Raw genomic sequence first — 26,537 nt, 5'->3', positions numbered from 1 at the left:
AAATGAAGACTTTCAATCTTTGAACCTCTCTCTCAACCTTCCTTTGAATCGACTTCTGCATGATTTCAAATTTTTATCAGAAACTTATTATTTTGTAGGCTGACGAGGTGGAAATTTGAGACTCGGAGGCAAGCAGCTAAAAAGGCTCGATTCAAGATTCTCAGTTTAAGCAATGAAAAATAATTTGACCGCGGTAAATTAATTTAAAATTTAAAGATACAGAAAGCTGTGTGGAGTTCAAAAAAGGCATATGTCTCGACCATCCACGTTAATAACATATTGTGCCTATTGAGCACTTTCTAGGTAAAAAAAAAATGCTTCTTGGAATCCATTCTAAAACACTGTTTAATAATCCTGTGCTCTCTTGTCCTGCTCTGCTAACTTGGTATTTCTGAAAGTATTTTCTAGGTTGACTTTCTGTATCTCCTATAGCACCTTATACATCGCTTTAAGTTCCTCAACTGATATGTATTTTTGATGGATGAAGAGCCCTATCTTATCTAATTTCTCACAAATCAATGCTAAAACATTGATTATCAGCCTTGTTGTTCTCCTGTGCACTGCCTTCTAGGGCTTAGTGGTTGGAGCACACACCTCGCAAGTGAGAGAACCTGGGTTTCATTCCCGGACAGGTTGAAACGTTGGGCAAGTCTTACTCCGCACGCTTCTGTTTACCGAGCAATAAGCGGTGGATCGCTTTTCCAGGGATAATATGTCCTTTAAAAAAAAAATAATAATTTGGTCACTCAATCCACGACTGTTTGTGGGACACTGCTGTGCGCAATTGGCTGCTGCGTTTCATATTTTCTGAGGATGAACGTAATTGAACTTAAGCGGCAGAAAGAACCCAGAACACAACACCACATGTGCTTTTTGCAGGAGATTTAAAACATTTAACTAAACACAGAAACGATCTGGAGATAAATCAGATTTTTTTTAAAAAAAAAGTGTAGTATCTGTGAATCACTGCAACAAACCAGAAAACATATGCTATGAAATCGTCAAACAAATTAGACAATGCAATATTATTCAAGATTAACATCACGTAATCTCACAAATTTCACTGTTTCTATCAGAAGTTAAAAGTAGAAATGAAAATGAATGAACTCATTTTAGTTTATTACCAACGAATGCATTGATTTAATTATTTACAAAGATTTCCCACAGCAGTTATTCATCACTCTTAGACATGCAGCAGAATAAGTTAAACTAGTTGTAAGCTCATGACTGTTCCCTCATATTAATGATGTTATTTTTATGCTTGTTAAAGTGAGGAACGGTTTCAAGTGTTTCAGTGATGGTGGAGTCCACGAACACAAGGTAACCTTCACTTTAAGCTGTTTTCACTCTCAGAAACTCTTCATGTCTCCTCCGCCTTCCCCGTCACCTTCAGCCACCGCGGGTTGTTTCTCTTGCTTCCCTCTTCCCCGTGGCTTTGGCTGGTGGCATTTGGCCATATGCGGTTCTGGATATAACCCTGAACTCTGGTCTTCATTGAGCTGTTGTCCAGCGTGGATCCATGCTTCCCGTGGGCTTGTTTATCTGGAGTTGCACTGCCCAGAAGACTGGCAATTCTGAAACTTCCTAAGCACAGTCCCATCCCTTGCCTAACTGTGCTACACAGTCAGAGAATCATTTAAGTCTGGCAGTGCTTGTAAATATACCACATGCTGTATTTCCCTTTTATGTGCATTGTGTTTAAAGCAGATGGTTTTAGCAGAAGCTCTATGTTCGACTAACAGAAGTCGTCTTTGCTCTCTCCACCTGTTTTTGACACTTCTGGGGCAATTTGTATCTGGATAAAAGTCAAACCTTTCCTGGAACTTTGTTCTCAAGAGCATAATTCAATGTGAGAATGACTGGATTATAATGCAAATAGATTGCAATGCAGATAAATGCAAAGTTATGTTGGCACCGTAGGAAGTAAAATAGGAGGCACATCTACTCCATGAATGAGACAGAACATATCAGAGAGGAAGCTGATCACTGTGTTAAAACAGTGTGAGGCAACAGTGAACAAGTTCAGCTCCCAGAAGTGATCAGGTAGTTGTTTCGGCCCAGAGTTAGAGGAGAGGATGTCACCAAAGCTCGAGGAATGAGTTACAAATAAGGACCGTTAAAGCCTAGTTTACCTATCGGATTTCAGCAAAAAAGGGTATTTTTCAGTGAAAATCTGTAAATCAAATAGACAACGTCAATGGTCCTCAGTGATGAGCCACAATTATATAAGCTGGAAAGGAAATATCTCAGAGAGGACATTATAGATGTAAATACAATTTTATGGAATTCAGAAAATAAATTCAGAACAATATTTTCAGATACTTGGGTCATCATGTAACAGCTGACTTCACTTCCTGCATGTTCTGTATGTGTTGACATGACGTCCTTCACTCTGGCAGGTTATAACAGAGTCGCTGTGTTCAAAGGATTGATAGCACAAAGTATTGTCTATAACCTAGGTTTCAGGTAAATCTAAGGGCGTCATATGCTCAAAACCTCCACACAACAAGAGTTCTCATCTCAAACTACAGTGACATTGTGGCTTATTCATAAAATATGAGATTGGGCATATTTCACCACATTAGTAAGGGGAAGTTTCTATTTTGAATTGGACACTACTATTCAATATGAATATGTTTAGATGTTAGCCTGGCTCATTTGGTAGCAATCTTGTCTCTTAGTTAGAAACGTAGTGTAGTGACTGTGTGTATTGTGGGTGAAGTGGCAACTAATTTGTGCTCAGGAATGTCTCTTCTGAAGTACGGCACCTCCAACAATGCAAAGTTCTCCTCCATCCTTTATTGGAAAGTCAGAGTAGACTGTGAGTTTAAAGTCCTAACTTTGATCTTGAACAACAACAACAAAGTGCATTTATATAGCGCCCTTCACTCAGGGTAGTGTCCCGGAGCGCTCGAACCCACAACCTTCTGAATTTGAAGCAAGAATGCTTCCGTCTGAGCCATCTGACACCCTCTAATTCCAAACTGACTTAGTGGAAACGTTGAACAAAAACATCATTAAACTTCTGAAAAAAACAAATGGGTGAAAGTGCTGAGCGGTGCTGCACGATGTGACACAACAGAAGGTTGTGAGATTAAATCCTGGCCTGCGACTGAGATCCCTACCGAAATCAGACTGGATTTGGGTTCTAAAGATGATTAAAACTTTTAAATCACTGATATTATGCGCCCACTTAGTCAGCCAACCAGTGGAAAAAATTGATTTCACATGGTGAAATAAATTCCATCAATATATCTGACTTTAAAAGAGCTTGGGGGAAGGCGAGTGTGGGGGTGGTCAGCAGAAATCATGGGAGTTACAAATCCAGCAATATCTATTTAGCTTCCTGTGTCACAGCAGTTGAATCCGGAGGTGGCATGGAGACTCACTTTTGAAAGTGTATTATAAATTTTTTTGTTATTGTGGAGCACCTTCAGAAAGTATGAAGTGGGTTGTTTCACCACATTAGTAAGTCTCTAATTTGAACCGGATGCTATTGAACACGAATATGTTTCCAACAATTCATCTTTAACAACATCAAGTTTTGGATTATGCCCGTGCAAAATGTTTTTAAGCGGTTCACAGGATATTCAGTATCACAACAACATGCACTTATATATCACCCTCCACGCTGGGTAGCGTCTAGGTAGATACTGTGTGTTTTGTGGGTGCATCACAGCACTAATTGGACACAGCAATGTCCAAAACAACCATGAACTGAATGACCAATTTTATTTGGGGGATTGTTGACCAGGACCTGAGGAGAAACTCTGTTCACTTTTCAAATAGAGCCGTACGAACTTTAATGACCACCTGAACAGGGCTGGTTCAACCCTGTTCATTCCAGAGGACAGCATCTCCAACCATGCAGCACACCTCCAGCACTGCATTGGAGTGCCAGTGTAGACTATAATGAGTTCCAAGTCACAACATGGGGCTTGTACTGAACCTTCTGACTCAGAGACAAGAGCGCTATCAATTGAGCCAGGCTGACATTGTAATGCATGTGGATTTGTTTTCTAAAATTTATGCTGAGCTGTGCTATTCACCAGGAAGCTCACAAGCATTCCTTGTGCTTCTTATCCATCTGATGAGGGATCAAACCTGGGCTTGTCAGAATTCAAATGATCAACTAGTTCCATCCTTGGATGGGAGAGAACCAAGGTTTCTTTGAGGTCGAGCTGACTTCAAGATGTGCATGATAAAGGAATGTCGAAATCAAGTCTACCCTCTGCGGTAGTCTCAGTTGTCCAGTTCCTGACCCAAGTTGGTTGCTGATGATAAACAGGACCAAACACCGGGTCAAGGATTCTTCCCAATCAACTCTGGTAAACTTGCAGGCCAAAGTCCTCATGGCTTAGGTGTATGGTGGGCAAACAGCAGGATTTTTGCCATACAGTGCTCTCAATGGCAAGCTATGCAATCTTAGCTGGTTAACCTTCAGCAGCACTCCAATGCACACCATCTTTGCCAATCTGCACCTAATGTTCTCCTGAATTAGGGAAGCAGAGTGTATCCCTCCAGGAAGAGAGTGCAAATTTCATTCCAGACACAGAAATTCCCATTACAGTTGGCATACCAATGTGGGTCTCAATGTGGTCTGGTTTGGTTCGTACTAAGCATGTTGATCGGTTTCCACATGTCAGACCACAGACGAGCCAACAAAAAGGTATATTAACCAACTTGTTTAAACAGCAATATCTTTAAAGACAAGAGTGTATTTGTCAACAATTTGTCAAGAGTATACCTGCTGTGCATTATGCACTATTCAGACAGGATGGCAAATAGCAACTCAAAATGGTGAATAGCAACTGCTTCCGATAATCCCTCTATATGAGGGCAAGTTGTTGTTTTTGTTGAGCGTTCCCAATGAATTCTGTTCTTATTTCAGATTTCCAGCATCCGCGGTATTTTGACTTGTGCAAAGATTATTATGATTATTTTGGCACAATCAATCACATACACGACGGCAATTCTGCTGATGAATTTCTGCTGATGGATCTCTGCACAGGTACGTACATCTGTTCAGTTTAAAGTTTCTAAAAAGCTACAGTCCATAAGTCTGACTGTTCAGAACGAATGATGCATCAAACTACTTCAAGGTTATCCCGAATTTGCTCAACAGGTTTCAAAAATGCACGCCTAACATTTGAATGGAATTGTCGATCTAAGGTTTCAAAATATTTTTAATGAAAGCAACATATTTTTCTTAATCTGGATATAGATTGTATTCACCATTTTCTCTCCTTCAGGAGAGACACAGAACAAGTTCTGCGCCATTTAGTTTCCCCCAATTTGTTTCTCTCTCTCCTCTGCTGAACGCGAGTAATGGATTTGTTGAACAGAAACTCTACATTTGGTTGACAGTATTAATATAGCTTTCATCTGATAACCTCACACCAAGCTGAAAAAGTGTGAAGTATTTGAATAGCATTTGTATTAACATATCCAATACAGATATACAAAATGTTTATGGCGCAATACAATTAAATCATTTTGAATCAAAATGGCATTTGCTGATAGAGTTCAAACAAAAAGGGAAGTTTTAATCACATCGCATCTTGTTTTGAGGTTCAAAATACCCTTTATGGTAATTAATCACTTTTTTTTAAAAGCCTTGCTACATTTTCCCATTGTGAAATTGAAACTCTAGAGATAATGTGACTCAAAACCTTTCATTATTTTTGCTGCAGAGTGGGAAAAGTAATGCCCACCTGTCCATTCAGATTTTGCTAAGGGGACCTTCCCTTAGTTAGGGAATTTTTGCATGAGACCTGATTTAAGCACATCGTTCCCTGACTTCATATCAAACTTTTGCTGGCTCAGAGATGATCTGTAGCAGAATATCAAGGTGCATCTGTTCAAACAGTAGAATGCTGAAATACACAGTGCTCTGGTCTGTTTTGATCCTCTTAGTTGTCTCTGAACAGAATGATCTCTGCAATACGAAGGAGCTTCAAAGAGATGTGAAGCTTGCCATTCAAACTTCAACTCCGGTAATCTACTGAGCATCACTACTGCTATTTTCTATTTTTTTTTGTTAAATCAGGCATTTCCTTTCCTAACTACAAATAGATATCGCAGATTTGTTAATTGTTTTATTTCTCTTTTTAATTCAGATGACACAAATGTTTCGAACCCCGATCAGTTTTCAGGTGAGATTTAGCGTCTTCTCTTAGATTTCTCAATCTGTATTTAAGTTTGATCTGTCTAATATACAAATGTTATTTTGTATTGTCTAATAGCTTTCTGCGTAGAAGTCTTGGTGAAGATTATGTATCCTCCATTAATGAGTCACAAACATAACATTGATAGATTTTTGGTAGATCAGGGTATTAATGGATATGGGGAGAAAGTGGGAAATTGGAATTGAAGGCATTAGTTGATCAGCCACGATCTAATTACATGGTGGAACAGGCTCGAAGGGCCTCCTGTTCCTAACAAAATGAGAAATATAGCGCCTATTTTGGCTGTGCCTCTTAAAATTGTGTTTTTTTTTCAATGGTAAATTGGGTGTCATGTCTGTCATTTGACAAACTGCACTGGCCCTGTGAAAACTCTGTTAGGTGTATTGTATGCTATTTTTTTTTACCCAGTCCAAATAAATGACTTTGCTTTTTTTTAAGCTCCACAAAAATTGCAGCAACAGCACCTTCAATTGTTTCGCACGTCAGATTACTTCGAAGAACTTTTCTAACTTTACAGGCCCTCTGAAGACATTAAGGAAAACAATTAAAGAATGGAAACCTGTTTGTCTGGTGAGTGTGCCGACTGTGTACTGTATATTGCTGTCAACTAAAAAGATGCCAAATTTAAAAGATAGAACTTGAACCCTCTAGAACCTTTCCAGCAAATATCCCGTATTTATTTAAAACAAGAGCAAAATCCGCTCTGCACATTCAATTTCCTTAACAACTGTTCACCAAAAGTACAACAGGCACTCAACTCACTCTGCCATTTAAAGACATTTCTATGAATGCAAACTGTGTCAACGGGGCTAATTTATTCATCCTCTGGCAGGAAAATTGTTATATCTTTCCTGCTATAAATTGTGAATGTTTTTTGACAAAACTTGTTTGCGGCAAATGTTTATTACTCGATTTTGTGGCTTTCAGAGTACACAACAATTTGCATTATTGAGACACTTTCACAGCACATTTCAAGTGGCTTCGAAAAGTTGACAGGGAGCTGAGATATGTCTTAAAAGTAGATTTGAAAGCAGACCTGTGTTTGCTGAGTGAAGGGAGCATTTGAGACAGGAGGTGCAGGAGGTCCGCAAGGGGTAGGGTAGAACAAGGCATTGGAGAGATTTCAAAGTAAGATTGATGCTCTTGAATTTGATCTGCTTGGTAATGGTTTGGCCAGGGAAGATGAGGAAAGATGGCTGTGATTAGTTCACGTGTCGTGGTTCGAGCGGGTTCATGGACTGCAGAGTTCTGTAGGTCTGCGGATTGTATAGGGAGGAACTAGGGAGTCTGGTGATCAGGGCTTCAGAATAATAAAGCTGGACGTGATGAAGACATGGATGAGAATCTTGGCAGCCAGAGGAGAGGTAGTGATGGATGTGTACCATGTTTTGGAGGTGAGAGAAACAGATGTGAGCTTGGATGAAAGGCTTGAAGGGCAGTTGGGGGGGAGGAGGTTGAACGACATTTATAGGATTTTAGAAAGGTGTTAGAAAACTGTGACAAATTCATGGAAGCAGACTGGTTTTCCAACAAACCACACGTTAATATCAATCAAATCAAAATTGGAATTTTATGCAATGCAAGGAGTGGAAAAACACCAATTTGCAATAGCAATTGTACTCCGTTTCTACGCCCCTTCCTTCCAGATTGAGCTCCCAATCGGCTGAATGAAGCTCGCATTGAGAAATCCTCGCGACATGAAAGGTTCTATATAAATGCAAATTATTGTTACTACTTAGAACCATATCTTGTAGCACCGGTTTAACACGGGGGATGTGTGTGTGTGTGCGTGTGTGTGAGCGAGCTGTAGTATTTAATTATGTTCCTGAGTTCTGAGTATTTTTCTGCCTTCTTTAAAATCCCTTGCCAAGCATTCTTTATATTACTCATTGCAAAGTCACCATGATTTGACCTCCCCACAGTGCATTGAGTTCAGTAAGTTCAGAGAGCACCATCTGGTGTCCATGTTACCATGTGGGGCAATGCACAAAATACCGACCGGATTTGTACTTATTGGCGCATTTCATTCATTCATGCCACAAATGTCGCCTTGATGCAGGTGATAGGATTTCAGTGATGTGAATCGGAAAGGCCGGAACAGGCAAATCAATTTTTTTTAAACAAAGAGTGAAATTATCACTCTGGTAATCCTAAGAAATCCATTTTGGAATTGCATCAGGAACCACTGTCCCTGGATGGGTAGCAGTTCGGACTCCTATTACACCAGCTTGTGTTTAAAAACACGGCACGACAAGGAATAATCTCCGCCCATACTTGTGCCAAGTCACAGGAACAGCACGATGCATGTGCCCGAGCCAAGTGTAATCCGTCAGCAAATGATGATTGCGATGTTTTTAGGAAGTGACCAATACAAGTGGGTGAAAGACACTTTTTGATTGAACCACAGATCCCTTTCGCAGTCAAATTTCTGACTATGTTTGGCTAGTGTACGATTAAAGTGTATTTTTAGCTCACGATGCACAGCAACACAAATGCTGTCAGCCTTGGGTCCTCAAAACCACTTGTACATTCTCAGCACTATGACATGTCAACACTAAAGTGCGTTCACCTAAAGTCATGCTTCTGATGTGGGTACAGGGTTTCACTTCCACAAACTCTGTTGCCAATTATATGTATACCGCACAACAAATTCACTTTAACGCGCTTAGAAAAGGATTAAATGTACAAAGCAAATGACAACCAAATCAGGGTTAATAACGTTCTCTTCTTTTTTTCAAAGACAGATTTGAAATATTTTGAGAAAAGATCCGCATGATGCTCGTGGATCAATAAAAACGTATTAATTAATAACAATAATAATAATCTTGCACTTGATATAGTGTTTTCGGGTCGGAAGTACTTCTCAGGTTTACTGTGCAGTGCAGTGACTGCATTTTGTAGGCCAACACGGAAGCCAATTTGTAGCACTTAACTACAAAATATACAGTCAATTCACTTTACAGTATATCCTGTGAAACGCTTTGGGACTTCTCGAAGACGTGATAAGGCGCTATATCAGATGCAAGTATTATTATGATTACCCAGTGTCAGAGATGAGAGTGATCCAAAATATGCAAGACTAATACCTAAATATTAATATTTTTGTTAGTGTGTAATCGGGGCATATAATTGAACGAGTTTCACTGAAGCCTAACTCTTCCCTTCAATAAGAACTGTTGCAATGATCTTTTTTCAGCAGACTCAGGTTTCTGTGTACCTCAATCCAGCAAGCACTCAAACAAAATGAGTGCAAATATGAAGTTGCAAATAATGCCACATTCATAATAATTTAAATATTCTTTCTGATCAGAAAGTAGAAGTCTTTGTAAAATATTCTGTGTATGTTACGGAACGGGTGAAGAAAAGCTATTAATGATAAAAATAATATTTTTCAGGATAAGAACACAACTGTACCATCAGGTTGCACTCAATGCAAGAAGTACAGAAAACAGAATGTCAAACAATTCTTGGAAAAATTTGAAACATTTCTAATATTAAGAAAGAAGGAAATGTAACAACGTAATGTTTCTTACTTGCAAAATTAACTGAATAATTTATAAACCTATTCTGTCTATTCTGTTTGTCACATATTTAAAATTATAAAACTTTGCAAAATAAAGGTTTTATGTAGAAATGTAATTGTTTTGGTCTTTTTTTAAAAAAAAATAGCCTGACATTTTAGATAAACCTATAAGGTGAATATCAAAGCTGCAGTCCTGCCTGCAAATATCAGTTCGCAAAATACTGATTTTACTCAACTTTAAAATGAACTCTCCAAGGAAATCAGTGGCTGGGTTGAAGTTCATGATAAGGAGTAGGTTTTGCACGTCTGTGACAGAGCGAGTGCCAGATAGTCCGAATGTTATTTTTTAATTCCATCTTTTTTTACACGTGTTCTTATATTTATTCTAACCCACATTACTACTTGGAGCCATGCAGAAAGATTGTAACATACTGTATAGTCAAACAGATGAACACCTGATGGACAAAGCAGCGGTACTGTAATACATTTTAATGCAGTTCAATCTTCATTCAACCACGATCATTCTGACAGCAACACAAATCAAATGCAATGCTTCATTTAAAAAGCTCAATATTAAACCACTCTACCAGCTGACAACCAGTTACATTTAACTTTGTGATTTATTCAGAAGCACACATCATTTCACCTTTGTTATACACACTCCACGCTATTTTCACGTTATAATGAAGCCTCATGTCTCATTACGTGGAGTCCTGTAGCCCAGTGGTTAGAGCACTCGCCTTGCAAGCGATAGGCCTGGGTTCGATTCCCGGAGGGGCGAAACCTTGGGCCAGTTTCCTTACTGCAGAAACCCTGGGCAAGTTTCCTTATTCCACACCGCTGATTAATAATCCCTCAAAAAAATATACACAACAATTTGGTCACTCAATCCACAACTGTTTGTGGGACACTGCTATGCGCAATTGGCTGCTGCATTTTGCCCACAAATATACAGTCAATTCACTTTACTCTTTCATTTAGTTTCATTTCTCTTCAACCAAGATTTCGATCACTCTGCTTCCCCCCCTGCCCTCCACCCTCCCCCCTCCCCAGCTCGGGTCTGAAACACTGACTGTCCAGCGCCCTGGAACGTACTCCCAACATGTAAGCTGTACAAATGTAATTTTGTTGTTGCTGTTGTTGTCTTTTACAGTATTTTCTGTGAAGCGCTTTGAGACGTCTAGAAGTTGTGAACAGCGCTATATCAAATACGATTATTTGATACGTTTTAATGCATCACCCCATTAAAATTTAGAATAAACATAGACAGAGATAATCAATTACTTCTTTTTCAGATAATGAAAAATAGAAACAATGATAGTACAAATGTCATATGATTTACTAAAAGCATTCATGATAAATCAATAAATAATAAATAAATAATAAATAAATCAATAAATAAATAATAATAATAATAATTTGGTCACTCAGTCAATGACTGTTTGTGGGGACACTGCTGTGAGCAATTGGCTGCCGCGTTTCACCCACAAAACCTAGTCAATTCACTTTAGATTATATTCTGTGAAACGCTGTGAGACGCCTAGAAGACGTGACAAGGCGCTAAATTAAAATGAAAGGATTATTATATTACAGTTACCTGAATATTCTTCTCCCATTTAAAATTGTAATATATACACAATATTTGCACATGGAAACAGCTTGTAAATATTCCACCACAATTATTTTAAAGATTCCATTGAAGCCAATGTATTAACCAACCACTACAAGCGATGTATCACACACTTAGTTCCTGAAGGGCAATCCTGTGATTCTGAAATAAAGTCTTCATTGCAGAACAAAGCTGTCTTTTCTGTGATGCAAATAGCAAGAAATAAATGTACAAGAAGAATTTTTGTTTTATCACTGAGTCCATCTCTTTTTGAATCCTATCTGCAACTATTGCAACTTTCTATGAGAAATTCGACTGCCTTATCACAAACAAGATGCTAACTGTTTTTATCACATCTTGTGGGGGGAGGTGTGTGTGTGTGTCTGGGCGTGTTTTAAAAAAGCCAGTGTTGCATCTAATTTTGCAAGTGCCTGAATTGGAGAAACAAAATTGTATTTGTATTGTCACATCAGACTGAGTATTACCTAACTACTTTTCAAAGAAATATTCACTTTTAGGAAGTTCATTTGGTTAGTGCAAAAGCCTATTTTGAGAAAACTGAGAGCTACAATCGTTTTGATGTGAGAAAGTAATATTTCCATTATCACAAGAAAGCAATATTTCCATTATACACTGCTCCAAACCACAAAGGAATGACAGGCCCTGCTTATCTTAAGTTACAAATGGCAACCCACTTTCAGAAATCCGATTTCAGTTGAGGATCTTTCTCCAGTTTTGATGCCTTTTCCTCTTAACTGGCTTTAACTTTCTCCAAACGACAGTATGTGTATATTTACCAAATGAAACATTAAGAAACATCTACAACTGTATTTTTCCTCCAGAATCAAGAAAAAAATCAAGTGAGTAGAGTCTCGGAGTGCTTCCACAGCATGTTATTGCTTTCTGAAATATTCTTTGTAAACTTTTACAAATTCTGACCTATCCCTTAGCCTTACTGCAGTGAATTCTCAAATAGAAATCTGTCGAAAACCCAATTGATTTGAAAAGAAAACCCAACAACACAAGTTATTAAGATCTTTTTCATGGGCAAGATAGTGGAAACAGTATTGAACTCTTTCCCTTTATTCCAATTAATTATTCTTGGGTTTTCCAGCAGGCTTGGGGACAAATTGTTTATTTACATTTCATTACAACTGGGAGAACCTCAAACATTCATATTCTCATGTTCCAACAACTGAGCAACAAGCCTGAACAGTTAAAGCACAGTCATCAATTTTCTATATAACCATGATAAAATCAGGTTGGGTTTGAAGATTTAGATTTTATCAATAATGCATTTGCAACTACATTCTGCTTATAGCACAATGCACTTACAATGAAAACTGCAATTTTAAAAAAAGAAAATAAATATAACCATCATTACATTTCTGACTCAGGTCAATTTCACCCAAGTTTCAGCACATGCATTCCTTAACAGCGGAAAGTAGAAATGCACATAGAGTTAATAAGATTTAAGAACGATATGTTAAGGAGACAGTTCTTATAGCAGATGTTCTATCACTCAACGGCACATTATTGACAGTTAACGATACACAATCACTTCGAACAGCTGTAATGCCACCAGTGTTTTCTTACTCACCCTTTCCAAGATTTTTATCCCGTGTGATTATGCAAACTAACAGCAGACAATGATGATTTCAGTAGTCAACCAATTACATGGAGCGAATGGTACAGCGCAATCTGCTCTCCTTCCTCTAAGAATAGCTTTTAAATAAATCTGTCGAAAACCCAATTGATTTGAAAAGAAAACCCAACAACACAAGTTATCAAGATCTTTTAATAAATATTTCTAGACACTGGACTGACTAATCTAATTTGAAAACTCCCAGCACACCGCTAATATTATTACCAATGCCGCGCCCTGAATGTCAGATCAATCTGTTGATACCTGGTGAAAGAGAGCAATATGCAAATAAATTTACACATAAGCATTAGCACACCCTATAAATGCTTCTCACTCTGCAACAATTAATGAATCGGCTGCCCCATTTTGTCCAAAAAGTACAGTCAATTATTTTTACACTATATTCTGTGAAGCACTTTGAGACGTTTCAAAAATGTGATAAGGCTTTATATCATAGAAATATATATCACATAAATTACCCTAGTAATTTGGTCACTCAATCCACGTTTGCGGGATACTGTTGTGGGCAATTGGCTGCCGCATTTCGCTCATAACATATACAGTCAATTCACTTTACAGTATATTCTGTGAAGCGCTTTGACATGTCTCGAAGACGTGATAAGGCTCTATATCAAATGCAAGGATTATTATTATATCAAATGCACAGATTATTATTATTAAAGTAGAGGTCAGCAAAATTTGGAAAAAATGTCCATTTGGCTGTCCTCCTATGGCATCACAGCCAACCTGAAATGAAAACGACAGCCTAATTTGTTTTTACAAATATCTTCTGTTGTCATCAGCTCCTTAATCCAATGTTCTAAATGGCAATGACAACAATTTTTCTTTCCTCACACATCTTCACACAAGAGATTCTGGTGAAGAGGCCCTTTGGACCATTTGATCTCAGTTTTTCAGAATATCCACCAATCAAGTCATTTCTTAAATCCAGCATCCTGGCCTCATCCTTTCTAGTAATCGGTTCCAATGGTTAATTTTTTTTTTTTTGCAGAAACACTTCCTGGTATATATCCTGAAAATGGCCCTTTGCAATCCTAAAGATGGATCTACCTTGGCACATCTGAAAGTATTGTTCTGGACTAACTTTATTAATCTCATTTAGAATCTTATATGCCTCTGTAAAGACCCTTATCAGATGCCTCTTTTTAAGAAGAGCCCTTACTAATCAAATCATTCACATTGGGTGGGGGGGGTCACCCTTGCTCCTTTCCATTATGTTGTGGCAACCAGAACTCCATGCGTTTTCTAGGTGTACTGTACTACTTGAGCAGGCCCATTGATTTGATAATATAGTTCAGCATCCTGTTTGGAAACATGTTAGGCCAAATTTTGTACAGTTATTTTCCAGGTTGGTTACTGCCTGAATAATGGTAGGGCAAGAGAACAGGAACAAAGTGATAGTCGAGCACAAAAGATTATCGAACTTTCAGCACGTGTGCAGAACTTGAGACGTCATCCGGTAAAGCAGTGATGTCATGGTTTCCCACATGCTCCTGGAAAACAAGATCTTTAAACATTAAACACTAGGATTACTAATTTGATTACTTGCATATCAAATTGTTTTAAAGAGGATTGAAATCCAAGACGCTTTGAGACGGCTCGAAGACATGATAAGGCGCTATATCAAATGCAAGATTATTATTATTGTACTTCTGTATGTTATGGATCTTGTTTATTCTGTGCAGCTGCTTGAAGGATGTCTTTAGTTAATCTGAATACTGGCAATCTGCCATCAACCACAACACACTGACCTACTTCAATGTTATTGTTGAGTGCAAAGTGAAGACCTAATCCTGCCAGGAGTGTTGGGCATTATTGGGATTAAAAAAAATCCTTGCATTTGATGTAACGCCTTATCATGTCGTCGAGGCGTCTCAAAGCGCTTCACAGAATATGCTGTAAAGTGAATTGATTGGATCTTCTGTGGGTGAATTAATAATAATACACATTAAATATTAATTACATTATATAATGATGCTATATTAATTACAATACAATATAATGCAATTCACATCTGAACATGAAAGATTAATAGGACGTCTCTCTTTATCTTTCCTATTAAGATGTGAATTATGTTTTCAATCCAACTGAACCTTTTTCTGAACAACAACCAGAACAGCAGATGCACAGTTGTACAGCGCCCTTCGTGTCAGGAGGACGTCCCGAGGCGCTGGACAATCAATGGTTCGCACCCGAGCTGGGGGTCGGGTTCGAGGAGGGTGGAGGGCAGCTGGGGGTGGCGGGGGGGGGGGAGGTGACCGAAGGCTGGTCTTGAAGGAGGTGAGGACATAATATTTGGTGGGGGGTGGTTTTCGCGTCCCAGCTTTCTCTTTCTTCTGTTGGAGCGCGTCGGAGAAACGTAGTTGGATGTAGGACGATCGATTCTTCCCCCTCCCCTCCCCTCCCCACCCCACCACGACCCCCTCCCCGCACCCGTTTAGAACGAGCAAAGTTGTTCAGTCTTCCACTTATCGGCATTTTTGGGGGGGAACAAAGGTGGAGCCCTGTCGCTCGGCGGGTCACAGAGCGCTCGCCTCCAACCACGCGAAGCCAGAGGACCTGGGATCGATTCCAGGGGGGGACGGGGACGGGGTGGGTGGGTTGGGTGGGGGGGGAACACGACGATGACAGGGCCAAGTTCCCCGACTCCGCGCCCGCGCCTCTGCGTTTCCCGGCACCAAGTAGGAACTCAGCGGTTAAGTCGACTGGCGTATCGATTTCTATTTCCCCCCCCACCCCCACCCCCGGGGACGGCGGGGGATTGGGGGTTGGTGGGTTGGTAGTGGGGGGGTTTATAACCTATAATCCCCTTCGCAAACACAGTACGATGATAACACGTGGAGTCCTGTAGTGGAGTCCTGTAGTGGAGTCCTGTAGTGGAGTCCTGTAGCTCAGTGGTTAGAGTACTCGCTTTGCAAGTGAGAGACCTGAGTTCAATCCCAGGCAGAGGGCGAAACCTTGGGCAAGTTTCCTTACTCCACACAGAGCCTAATAATAATCCCTCCAAAACCCAAAACAATAATAAATTGGTCATTTTCAATCCACGACTGTTTGTGGGACATTGCTGTGCGCCATTGGCTGCCGCGTTCGCCCACAAATATACAGTCAATTCACTTTACAGTGTGTTTTGTGAAGCGCTTTGGGACGTCCTCCCGACGTGAAAAGCGCTATATCAAATGCAAGGATTATTATTATTATTATTATTAACACTGACGCGACTCGCTCAACGGTGACAGGTTCGTGGCGACCACGGCCGTAAATTCCGCAAAGCGCCTCAAAGGACCCGACACGATGATGATCATTAATAACAACAATTAATAACAATAACAACAACAACCCTCACGTGGATGGACGACCGAGGATCACATTGCGAGTGGCGACGCACAACCGCTTCCCGGATCGCTTCGCATCATTCCGACTAAAACCGGATCCCCCCCCACCCACCGGCCCTCGAAAAAAAATAGGGTCGCGACACTCACTTTGCTTAACCGTGGTCCTATCGAATAATGATCCCATAATAATCCCATATAAAAAAAAACCCTATAATAATAATAATAATCCTGGCCACGCGCGCAACGCGAAGCCCAGAGAGGGGGCGGGGGCGCGGCGCGGCACGTGACAGCGGCCGTTGACATTCAAATCAAGCGGCTCGTGGCCCTGGTTTGAATGTCAACGGCTCGGGGGCGGGGCCGGGGACGGTCTGAGAACTGCGCCTGCGTCAACGCCCCCCCACCCCCACCCCCACCGTGGCCCGTCGCCGATCTCCGCGTCGCGGTCGAGTTGACGGCTGAGGAAACTACGGCGTCCAGAATGCACCCCGCTTCCGCTTCCGCCTGCTCCTCCACCTCCTCCTCCTGACGTCATCGGATCCCCCCCCCCACCGCTTTCCGGGTTACTGAGGGAGAGAAGGAGGCGGAGGCGCCTGAATTTGGATCCCGCCCACCTGGCGGTCGCGGATTGGCTGATCACTCCGCAGCGCTTGGCTGGATTGGCTGATCCGCACGCACGTCAATCAGAGAGCGAGGGAGAGGCGCGCGGGGGGCGGGGGGAGCGCGGCGGAAGTGCGTCACCCGCAGAGTGATGCCGGTCTGCCGTGTGGCGGTACCCAGGAGGCAGTGCAGCGCTGTGTGTGGCGCAGTTGAGGGCTGTGGAGTAAATAAGTAACGTAAGCAACAGCCATTGTTGTTGTTGTTGTTATTATTACCGTTGGTATTTATATATGATAAGAGGATAAATGGACAGTTACTGTACAGGAGACAATATCTACCGCAGCGGACAAAGCGGGGGGACGCAGTAAGTTTTTTTATAAAAAGGTGGGGGTTGTTGCCATGGGGCCGGGGGGGTTGCCATGGGGTCGGGGGGGGGGTTGTTGCCATGGGGGCGTTGCCATGGGGACGGGGGGTGTTATTGCCATGGGGGTGGGGGGTTGTCATGGGGCGGGGGAGGTGTTTGTTGCCATGGGGGCGGTGGGGGGGGGTTGGCCGTGGGGGTGACGGGTGGGGGAAGGTCGCCGTGTGGGTCGCGAGGAGGAGGGGGGTGTGGGGAAGGTTTTTACCGGTGGTGGGTGGGTGGTGCCTGGTTAGGAGGTGGGGGATGCTGCGGGTTCCCTGAGGGAGTGGGGGGGGGTTGGTTTGTGTGGGGTGGGAGGTGCCAGGGGTTTGGGGGAGGGGTTGGCTTGTGTGAGGTGGGGGTGCCAGGGGTTTGGGGGGGGGGAGAGAGGGGGGGAGGGGTTGGCTTGTGTGAGGTGGGGGGTGCCAGGGGTTTGGGGGGGGGGGGGGAGAGAGGGGGGAGGGGTTGGCTTGTGTGGGTGGGAGGTGCCAGGGGTTTGGGGGGGGGGAGAGGGGGGGAGGGGTTGGCTTGTGTGGGGTGGGAGGTGCCAGGGGTTTGGGGGGGGGGGAGGGGTTGGCTTGTGTGGGGGTGTACCTCTGTAGTGATGCTTAGATTAACAAATAACATGTCTGGAGTTTGTCCTTCTTATCAGCAATTAACCCTGAAAAAAAGCTTCTTTGGGTGGGGGGGACCTGCTCACGTGACTGCAGATTTATTTATGTTCCAGTAATCCCTTAGCATTCGCGAGTCAAGAAACTAGAAGCGCGAACGAGTGGTGATTAAAATTATCGCGGTTTGTCGGGGCAGCGGAAGGCCCCGCCTGTAATTTTTAACTTCCAATTTCTAACAGAGTTTTCAAGATGGCGAACCATCTTCCGGAAAGAGTTGAAAGTCACATCACATAAAGACCTCGGAGGTATTAAAAAGCGCCGTTTGTGTTTACAGTACTCGAGGCTGAAAAATCTCTCGTAACTCTCTTTGTGTTTCATTAATAGAAATGGAGTCCCGTGGCTCAGTGGTTAGAGCACTCGCTTTGCAAGCGAGAGACCCGAGTTCAATTCCCGGCAGAGGGCGAAACCTTGGGCAAGTTTCCTTACCCCACACAGAGCCTAATAATAATCCCTCCAAAACCAAAAACAATAATAAATTGGTCATTTTCAATCTACGACTGTTTGTGGGACATTGCTGTGCGCAATTGGCTGCCGCGTTCGCCCACAAATATACAGTCAATTCACTTTACAGTGTGTTCTGTGAAGCGCTTTGGGACGTCCCGACGTGAAAAGTGCTATATTAAATGCAAGGATTATTATTATTATAATTGGTTTCTGAAGAATTGTTGGACCGGGCTTGTGCGGTAATGTGGAGAGAATGCTACCTTCTCGAAGATTTACGGGGGACGAGGGGGATTTTTACCTGCGACTGAATATCAAAGGTTAAGATGTTAAATTTAGAATATTAGCCAGTAAATTTGGGTACAGTGAATTTATTGCTTTTTAGGTGTAATTATTTTAAAATCTTGCATCCAAGTTTTAAACGTCTCATTGGGGGGATTTGGAGGAAATGCACGAATTAAGTTGCTCGATGATGAGTACAAGGACTAAAAACGTATTTGGAAAATTTTAAATCCTCAGACACACAAGGTCATAGCTACTGTTTAAATCTTGATTGTACTGTTAAGTTGTAGGATATATTTGTATGGGTCTAAAAAGACTTGCATTTTGTAAAGTGCTTTTCATGCAGAGTGATGTCTCCAAGCGTTTTACATCACTGACTACATTGGCTGCCTGTTGCAGAACGGATCGATTTCAAGGTCCTTGCTCTCACTTTCAAATCTTGTCACACCCTGACACCTCTGTACTTCTCCGATGTGTTCACACACCCTCTGCTACCCACCACCTTCACTCAGGAGGCTTAGGTCTTCTGCACATCCCTTATTCCCTCCGCTCCACCATTGACTGCTGTGCGTTCAGACTGTATGTTCCAATTCTCCGGAGCTCTCTGACTTGCCCATCTTCAAATCACATCTAAAGATTTTCCTCTTCAACCATCTTTCAGTCACCTGCCTTCTCTTTCTAGATGGGGTCAAACCACACCACTGTTATGTGCTCCAAGATGCTACCTGCATGAAGAGCGCTGTATAAATGAAAGTTTTTGTAGACCGACCTATTTATCACTCTTCGTAAAAAGTCTACTGCATGAATCACCTCTTACACCAGATTGAAGCAGACATATTGATAGTGTTTTGGAGTTCTTTGCAATTGATCTTATTTGTCTATGTTTAGAGAATGACTAAGTGAAGAATGTATGTGTATTCAGGTAGGCAAACAAAAACAGAAGTTGCTAGGAACCCTCAGCAGGTCAGGCAGCATCTATGGAGAAAGGAAAGTGAGTCAACGTTTTGGGTCCATGATCTTTCGTCCGTTGACTCACCTGCTGAAGATTCCCAGTGACTTCTGTTTTTTGTTTTCAGATTTCCAGCATCTGCAATATTTTGTGTTTTGGTTGTCCATTGCTTTCTTAACTTGACTGAGAAAATAAACGTCCACCAAATTCCAATAATTGAGTGAAGAATAACTATTCTAAAATTTATTTTTCAGTTTCATCTTGTATAACGTGTGCAGCTGAATTAATTCAGGAGTGATGTAAGTCACATTCCTTTTTTTATTTTTATTTTTTATAGCATTCCTTGTTTTTTATTTATAAAAATAATCCTTGTATTTGATATAGTGCCTTTCACCACAGGAAGATGTCTCAGAGAGCTTCACAGGATTTCATTGTAAAGTATAGTGATTGTATAATAGTAATGCCTACATTACTATTATGCATTTCATATAAATGTTATTTAGTATGTTGCTTTACTCTTGATTTAAGCTTGAGGACAGATGTGGCATCTCGCAGTTATAGTTTTAAAATAAATTCCCTTCAGCTAATCTTGATTTCGTAAACAGTTGTAATTCAGTATTTCATTATGATTGATTACTATTGATTTCACTAAAATGCTCTCTAGTTATACTTTCTGTGCAAATAGAGTTTAAATAGCATTCCAGTTCATCTTTTATAGTATCAATGAATGAACAAAATAATCGGAAGTACCTCCAGTTTCACATGCTTAGTAACCCAATTCAATGCCATATATCAAATACCAATGATGATTGGTCAAAATTATGACCTGGTTGTCTTAGCAAGCTTTCAGGCCTCATTATAAATTGGCGGATCAGTTTGTTAATCCTTTTGCGTCACCAGACACGAGAGGATTTCTATTCAGGATCTGTGCATAGCATGAGTTTGTCTGAACTGATAACCTATCTCCAACTTGCCCTTTTTTTTCTAAAGAGCTGAATTACAGTCACACCTGTTAAAGTAGCCACCTCTGTTCAGCAATCACCCTGGAACAGTCCTAACCGATTTTCCATAATAAGCCACCTCTATTCAACAGCCACCTGTGCTCACTTTTTTTTAGCTCCATCAGTGTTTCACCGTGTTATAACATTAAAAGAAGACTTGTTCGACCTGATTCTAGATCATCTGATTGCCACTTTCTGTACATTGCAGGAAGTGTACTTTGTGCACATAAATGATGTTGCAGGAAATTATGTCAGCAGGTACCTCAAAGTACTGCAATTTAGATTTCCAGAAGCCTGGAAGATTGTAATGCATAAAAACGGAACAAATCTGGTCAAATCTTGTCTGAATTTTGAGAAATGTAGACCTTCTAAAATTACTGTTGAACTCCTTTCCCATCAGAAATCATAATCTCATAAGAACGTAGAACAGTTGCATGGATCGTATTTAGCACCTATTTATTTACTGAGAAACTATTAATGCCATTATTATTTTATAGAAAAAAGTAACTGATTGTTTTTGGAATTGGTGCAGCTGTAATGTTATCATTCTGGAGGATCTGATCTTTCTGAAGTGAACTCGTATTGGGAGAAACAAAATGGTGGTTTCAAACTGCTTTTTGAAAAAAATAAGACTTGTATGTTTTTGTACCTCACATTCAGCTGTTGTGTTGATTGTTGTCCAACATGGTTCACTGACCTACATTCATGGCCAAACACAAATCAGCTCTGAAGTAAGCCAGTTCACAGCTAAAAATCCTTTGTCAATGAACAAATGTCTTTGAATTGATAGAATCAATGGTAATTTCCTCTTGTTTCACATTAGTATGATATGAAAGGTTAGTTATTCAATTAGTTGCAGTAATGGGTATTGTGTTCATTGTGGTTTAACTGTTCGTCTAACTGAAGGTAAAACTTTGTATTTTTTAAATTAGCAGACATATGATTACATATTAGTAGTTTTCTTTTACAACAACTACTTGCATTTATATAGCACACTTTAAGCAGGGTAGCCTCTTGGAGTGCTTAACAGTTAGAGCCAGCGCCTTGGGACATCCTCCCGACGTGAAAGGTGCTATACAAATGTAATTTTATTGTTGTTTGTTGTTAGAGAGAGGGGACCCGAGTGTCAAATGCCGATGGCGGGAAACAAGGGATGTGTAGTAGGCTACAGCCAACAAAGCGAAGAGTATGGGATTGTGGTGTAAGCAGGTCAGAACATGACAGAGATGCCAGAGCATGAAGTGATCTTAAGAATAATATTTTTACTTGGGTGAACCAAGAAAGTTGGACATGATGGAATGAATATTTAACCTGGTTCTGAATATGGTACAAAATCAAAGTACTTTCTGGAAAAGTGAATTTGTAGAGGTTCATGAAAACTTCCTGTGACATTTTCTGTTAGGTTAATCAATGTTAACCTGGTTTATCTTTGTTTGTTATTTTGAGGGGGAAAATACCAGAAATGTGATTAATCAATCTCTCCTTTAAAAGTGTTAGTTACGTATTTGGATTGCTATCACACTGATATGAATTGATCTGAAGTGTGATAACATGACATTTTTAAATCTCAAAATTTAAATTAATACTGGATTAGTATCGCAGAGAAATGCAGATGATCATCGGATCCCGTGTTTGGCAAAAGGGAACTTGGTAACTTGCACTGTGTGCCATCGTCTTCAGTTGACCTAATTTTCATTTCTCTAGTATGATGTGAATCTTGATATCTCGGGTTACAATTATCTGCTGGATCAGATGTTGACCTGATCTGACAAAAACAGCTTGTTGATCACTTATGATTGGTTGTTAGTAGGTGGCTAATGTGCAGTTTATATACGAGAAGTTTCTTGAATCTTGGAATTATAGCAGGACCGTTTCGAACAAACATGAACCTTACAGCTGAGTTGATATTGTTTTTTTTGATCTTGGTAACTATAAATTTGGATAGGACGAGAGATTTAAGTTACTTCATGTTTGCAATTGTACGTGTCAAAATGTTTTAAAAAGAATGGAAAAATATTGTCTCCCACCAAATGTCAAAATATTACTACTTATTTTTCGTTTTTCCCCCAGAATGAAGCGCCACATAGTTGAGAATCTGCTCATGTCTGTTGATGAGAACGAGAATAAAAAACAGAAGGCCGGAACATTTGAGCACGTGGAGGATACTGGTGTGGAGTGGGGAAATTTGCACTTTGATATAATTCTGCACATCTTTCAATATTTGCCTTTGGTGGATCGGGCCCATGCTTCTTTAGTATGTAGGAGTTGGAATGAAGTCTTTCACATGCCTGACCTTTGGAGGAGATTTGAATTTGAACTGAATCAACCAGCCACATCCTATCTGAAATCCACCCATCCCGATCTGATCCAGCAAATCATCAAGAAGCACGCGGACCATTTGCAGTATGTCAGTTTTAAGGTAAAAATAAAAATGACGCTTTGAAAACATTTCTACCGCTCACGTTTACAGTGTATCTTCTGTCAAAACCCAAAATGTTTTTAATGAAACGATTCATGCAGGGTGCGAGTACGATCCTGTTGATATTAGTTCACCTCCTGCAGCCTCAGTAAAGTGATCCAATTTAGTTGTTTGAAATCGTGGGCCCGGTTTGCCCTTGCGCATTGCGAATACTGCACAGAAGTAGAAATCTTAAAAGGTCCAGCGTTTCCCCAGCTATAGTTGCTCAGAGTGAGCCAGGTCCATAATATGTAATAATAATAATAATAATAATCCTTGCATTTGATATAGCGCTTTTCACGTCGGGAGGACGTCCCAAAGCGCTTCACAGAATATACTGTAAAGTGAATTGACTGTATATTTGTGGGCGAACGCGGCAGCCAATTGCGCACAGCAATGTCCCACAAACAGTCGTAGATTGAAAATGACCAATTTATTATTGTTTTTGGTTTTGGAGGGATTATTATTAGGCTCTGTGTGGAGTAAGGAAACTTGCCCAAGGTTTGGCCCTCTGCCTGGAATTGAACTCGGGTCTCTCACTTGCAAAGAGAGTGCTCTAACCACTGAGCTACAGGACTCCACAATGTAACCGCATTTGAATGAGCTGTTCAATTTGAGTTCAAGACATTGGGTAAAAGATGAGCTGCCATGAAAATATCTGAGTAAGGAATTACCGCAATTTGCATCAGAAAGAGGGCTACTTCTTATTATCATTATTATTACTTGTCTCTGTTGGTTCGCGGTGATGTGCCACTAGAGGGAAGTGTTGTGCTTGGAAATGTTGTTGCAAGTAACTTTGACCCAATGGAGGAAACAGGCTCGTTGGTTCATATTTCCAGCCATCCGGTCCGGCAAGCTGGAATTTTGAAACTGCTCTCTCAACTGCGGTGCATTTTATGATAAATACAGTGGAAGCCCTCTTATGACACCGGGCTTGGATCCATAAAATCCTCAATTTTTTTTTTTTACGGCTAAAATATGCAGCTGGTTCCTGCTCTAAAGGGAAAAAAAATGGCCCACTTCGGGGTCATTAGGTCCCTTCCAACGCCGCTTCTTGCTTTGCACACGGGCAGCAAAGAGGGTAGTGGTGGCGGAGGCAACCTCGTGACCCTAAAGTCAGCCATTTTAGCGCCAAACCTCCAGTTGGTGTGCAGAAAATGAGTGGGCCATCTGCACGCATGTGCAATGAACAGGGTCCACAACACATCTTACATAATTTGTGGACTGTATTGCACTTATCAAAATACTATCTATACAAATTGCAGCAAATGTTATATGTGGCTTCTCTATAGAACTATTAGATAGATAAATAAATCCGAGTAAAAGTATGATTGACCCAATATTCATGTATTTGTGCCTTTTTTTATTCCTCCCCATTTTAGGTTGATAGTAGCACAGAATCTGCAGAAGCAGCCTGTGATATCCTCTCACAGCTGGTTAACTGTTCCATAAAGACCTTAGGCCTCATTTCAACAGCGAAGCCTAGTTTCATGAATGTATCAAAGGTAATTTTTTTATTTAAATCAAAATCCAGTTTGATAATCTTTGGATGAAGGAAAGATTCTTCGTCTGATACGAAATATTCAACATTATCCTTTTTACTTTCATAGGCACATTTTGCGTCTGCCCTGACGGTGGTATTTGTGAACTCAAAGTCTCTGTCCTCAATCAAGATTGATGATACACCAGTAGATGATCCATCTCTTAAAGTTTTGGTGGCTAACAACAGCGACACCCTGAAGTTGTTGAAAATGAGTAGTTGTCCTCATGTTTCACCTGCCGGTAAGTTCAAGCTTGTGGTCTAGAATATTTACAATACAAATGTATATAGCACGTTTCAGGAGGATATCCCAAGGCACTTGAAGTTTTTAAATATACTGGGTTTGGAAATGAAGGCAGAAAAATTATGAATTGGAAAAGGTCAATCAATATTGCATTTTGTAAAGGCACTAACCAAAGATTTAGAAAGAATGTACAGCACAGAAACAACCACTCAGCCCAAACAGTTTGCTCAGTTGATTCAGAGTACAGCTCCATGCACATTACCCTCTTTATCAGAAGAGTGCCTCCTGCTTTGGTATTTCCATTACTGGCATTATATGTTTGTGAGTGTGTTTGCCAATTTAAGACAAAACCTGGATAGCTGGGTTCTGTGTTGAATTAATCATTGTATCCCTGATGATAGTGTTGTAATTATTAGTAACTAAATTCTATGTTTTGTTCTTTCTTAATTTTTTTTTACAGGTATCCTTTGTGTGGCCGATCAGTGTCATGGCCTCAGAGAGCTGGCACTGAACTATTATCTTCTCAGTGATGAGTTGCTGTTGGCTTTGTCCAGTGAGAAGCACGTTCATCTGGAACATCTCCGCATTGATGTAGTGAGTGAAAACCCTGGTCAGGTTCAGTTCCACACCATCAAGAAGAGTAGTTGGGATGCTCTTATTAAGCACTCTCCCAAAGTGAACATTGTCATGTACTTCTTCCTATACGAAGAAGAGTTTGACCCCTTTTTCCGTGATGAAACACCAGTCACTCATCTCTACTTCGGCCGTGCAGTCAGTAAATCAATGCTGGGCCGTATTGGAATGAACTGCCCTCGATTGATCGAGTTGGTGGTGTGTGCAAATGGCCTTCAGCCTTTGGACGATGAGCTGATTCGCATTGCAGAACGTTGCAAAAACTTAACTGCCATGGGGCTGGGTGAATGTGAGGTTTCCTGCAGTGCATTTGTAGAGTTTGTAAAGATGTGTGGAGGAAGACTTACTCAGCTTTCTATCATGGAGGAAGTACTGATCCCAGATCAGAAATATAACCCGGAACAAATCCACTGGGAGGTTAGCAAGTATCTGGGAAGGGTGTGGTTTCCCGATATGATGCCTACTTGGTAAAGAGCCCTATGCCGGCCAGTGCAGATGTATACTTTGGGAGGAGTCATCAGAGCAAAAGGATGCTTCAAATTACTATTAGCAAAGACTTTTATTGTTATCGTCGTTGATACATATCAGAGTAAAGATGATGGTGAGAAAGATCTGAAATTTAGAAAACTATTGGGGTGAACAGTTTGAATAGATCAAACATTTAAAATCTGTCTAAACGGATCTTTTGAATGTCGCTTTCAAACCTATTGTATGTTACCAGAACCCAGATGAATAATTAAATATAGTACTTACAAATTGTATCCTGCAATGTCTGATGCATTAAACATTGTCTCGGTTTCACTAGACCTTAGATGGCTGCTGTTTGTGGACTTTAGTGAACTGATTTATTTCAACAAATGAAAATTGTAAGATCTGAAGAAAATAACGTTCTAGAAATAAGAGAAATTCCAGTCTGAATAAGATGGAGGGCCCAAGCCCACAAGGCTTTATAGATTCTAAGAATGCTGTATTTTCCTCCTTGAAACTAAAGCTGGAATAACCT

General features: G+C 40.7%; 2 protein-coding genes across 7 annotated transcripts; both read left to right on the top strand.

Annotated features, from left to right (window-relative positions):
• The first annotated feature begins 2,745 nt into the window (after positions 1-2,745).
• On the top strand, positions 2,746-9,703 carry LOC121850047. The gene is made up of 6 exons (XM_042340050.1): positions 2,746-2,821; positions 4,892-5,011; positions 5,827-5,996; positions 6,120-6,155; positions 6,627-6,758; positions 9,584-9,703. Exons 1-6 carry the CDS (start codon positions 2,746-2,748, stop codon positions 9,701-9,703), a joined length of 654 nt encoding a protein of 217 aa, XP_042195984.1.
• A 7,331-nt stretch (positions 9,704-17,034) lies between these two features.
• On the top strand, positions 17,035-26,398 carry fbxl21p. 6 transcript variants are annotated; one of them, XM_042339904.1, is made up of 7 exons: positions 17,036-17,151; positions 18,166-18,231; positions 19,913-19,957; positions 22,730-23,078; positions 24,500-24,622; positions 24,728-24,899; positions 25,362-26,398. In XM_042339904.1, the coding sequence occupies exons 4-7, from the start codon at positions 22,731-22,733 to the stop codon at positions 26,003-26,005; spliced, it is 1,287 nt and encodes a 428-aa protein (XP_042195838.1). In that variant the 5' UTR covers positions 17,036-17,151; positions 18,166-18,231; positions 19,913-19,957; position 22,730; the 3' UTR covers positions 26,006-26,398. The 6 variants fall into 6 exon arrangements, with proteins under 6 accessions (XP_007899513.1, XP_042195838.1, XP_042195839.1 ...); XM_007901323.2 differs by lacking the exon at positions 17,036-17,151 and adding an exon at positions 17,216-17,279; XM_042339905.1 differs by lacking the exon at positions 18,166-18,231.
• Positions 26,399-26,537: the final 139 nt, after the last annotated feature.

Source organism: Callorhinchus milii, unplaced genomic scaffold (assembly GCF_018977255.1).
Source record: "Callorhinchus milii isolate IMCB2004 unplaced genomic scaffold, IMCB_Cmil_1.0 Scaffold13, whole genome shotgun sequence".
Taxonomy (NCBI): domain Eukaryota; kingdom Metazoa; phylum Chordata; class Chondrichthyes; order Chimaeriformes; family Callorhinchidae; genus Callorhinchus; species Callorhinchus milii.
Note: the sequence above shows the minus strand (reverse complement) of the source record. Positions and strands in the feature narration are given on the sequence as shown.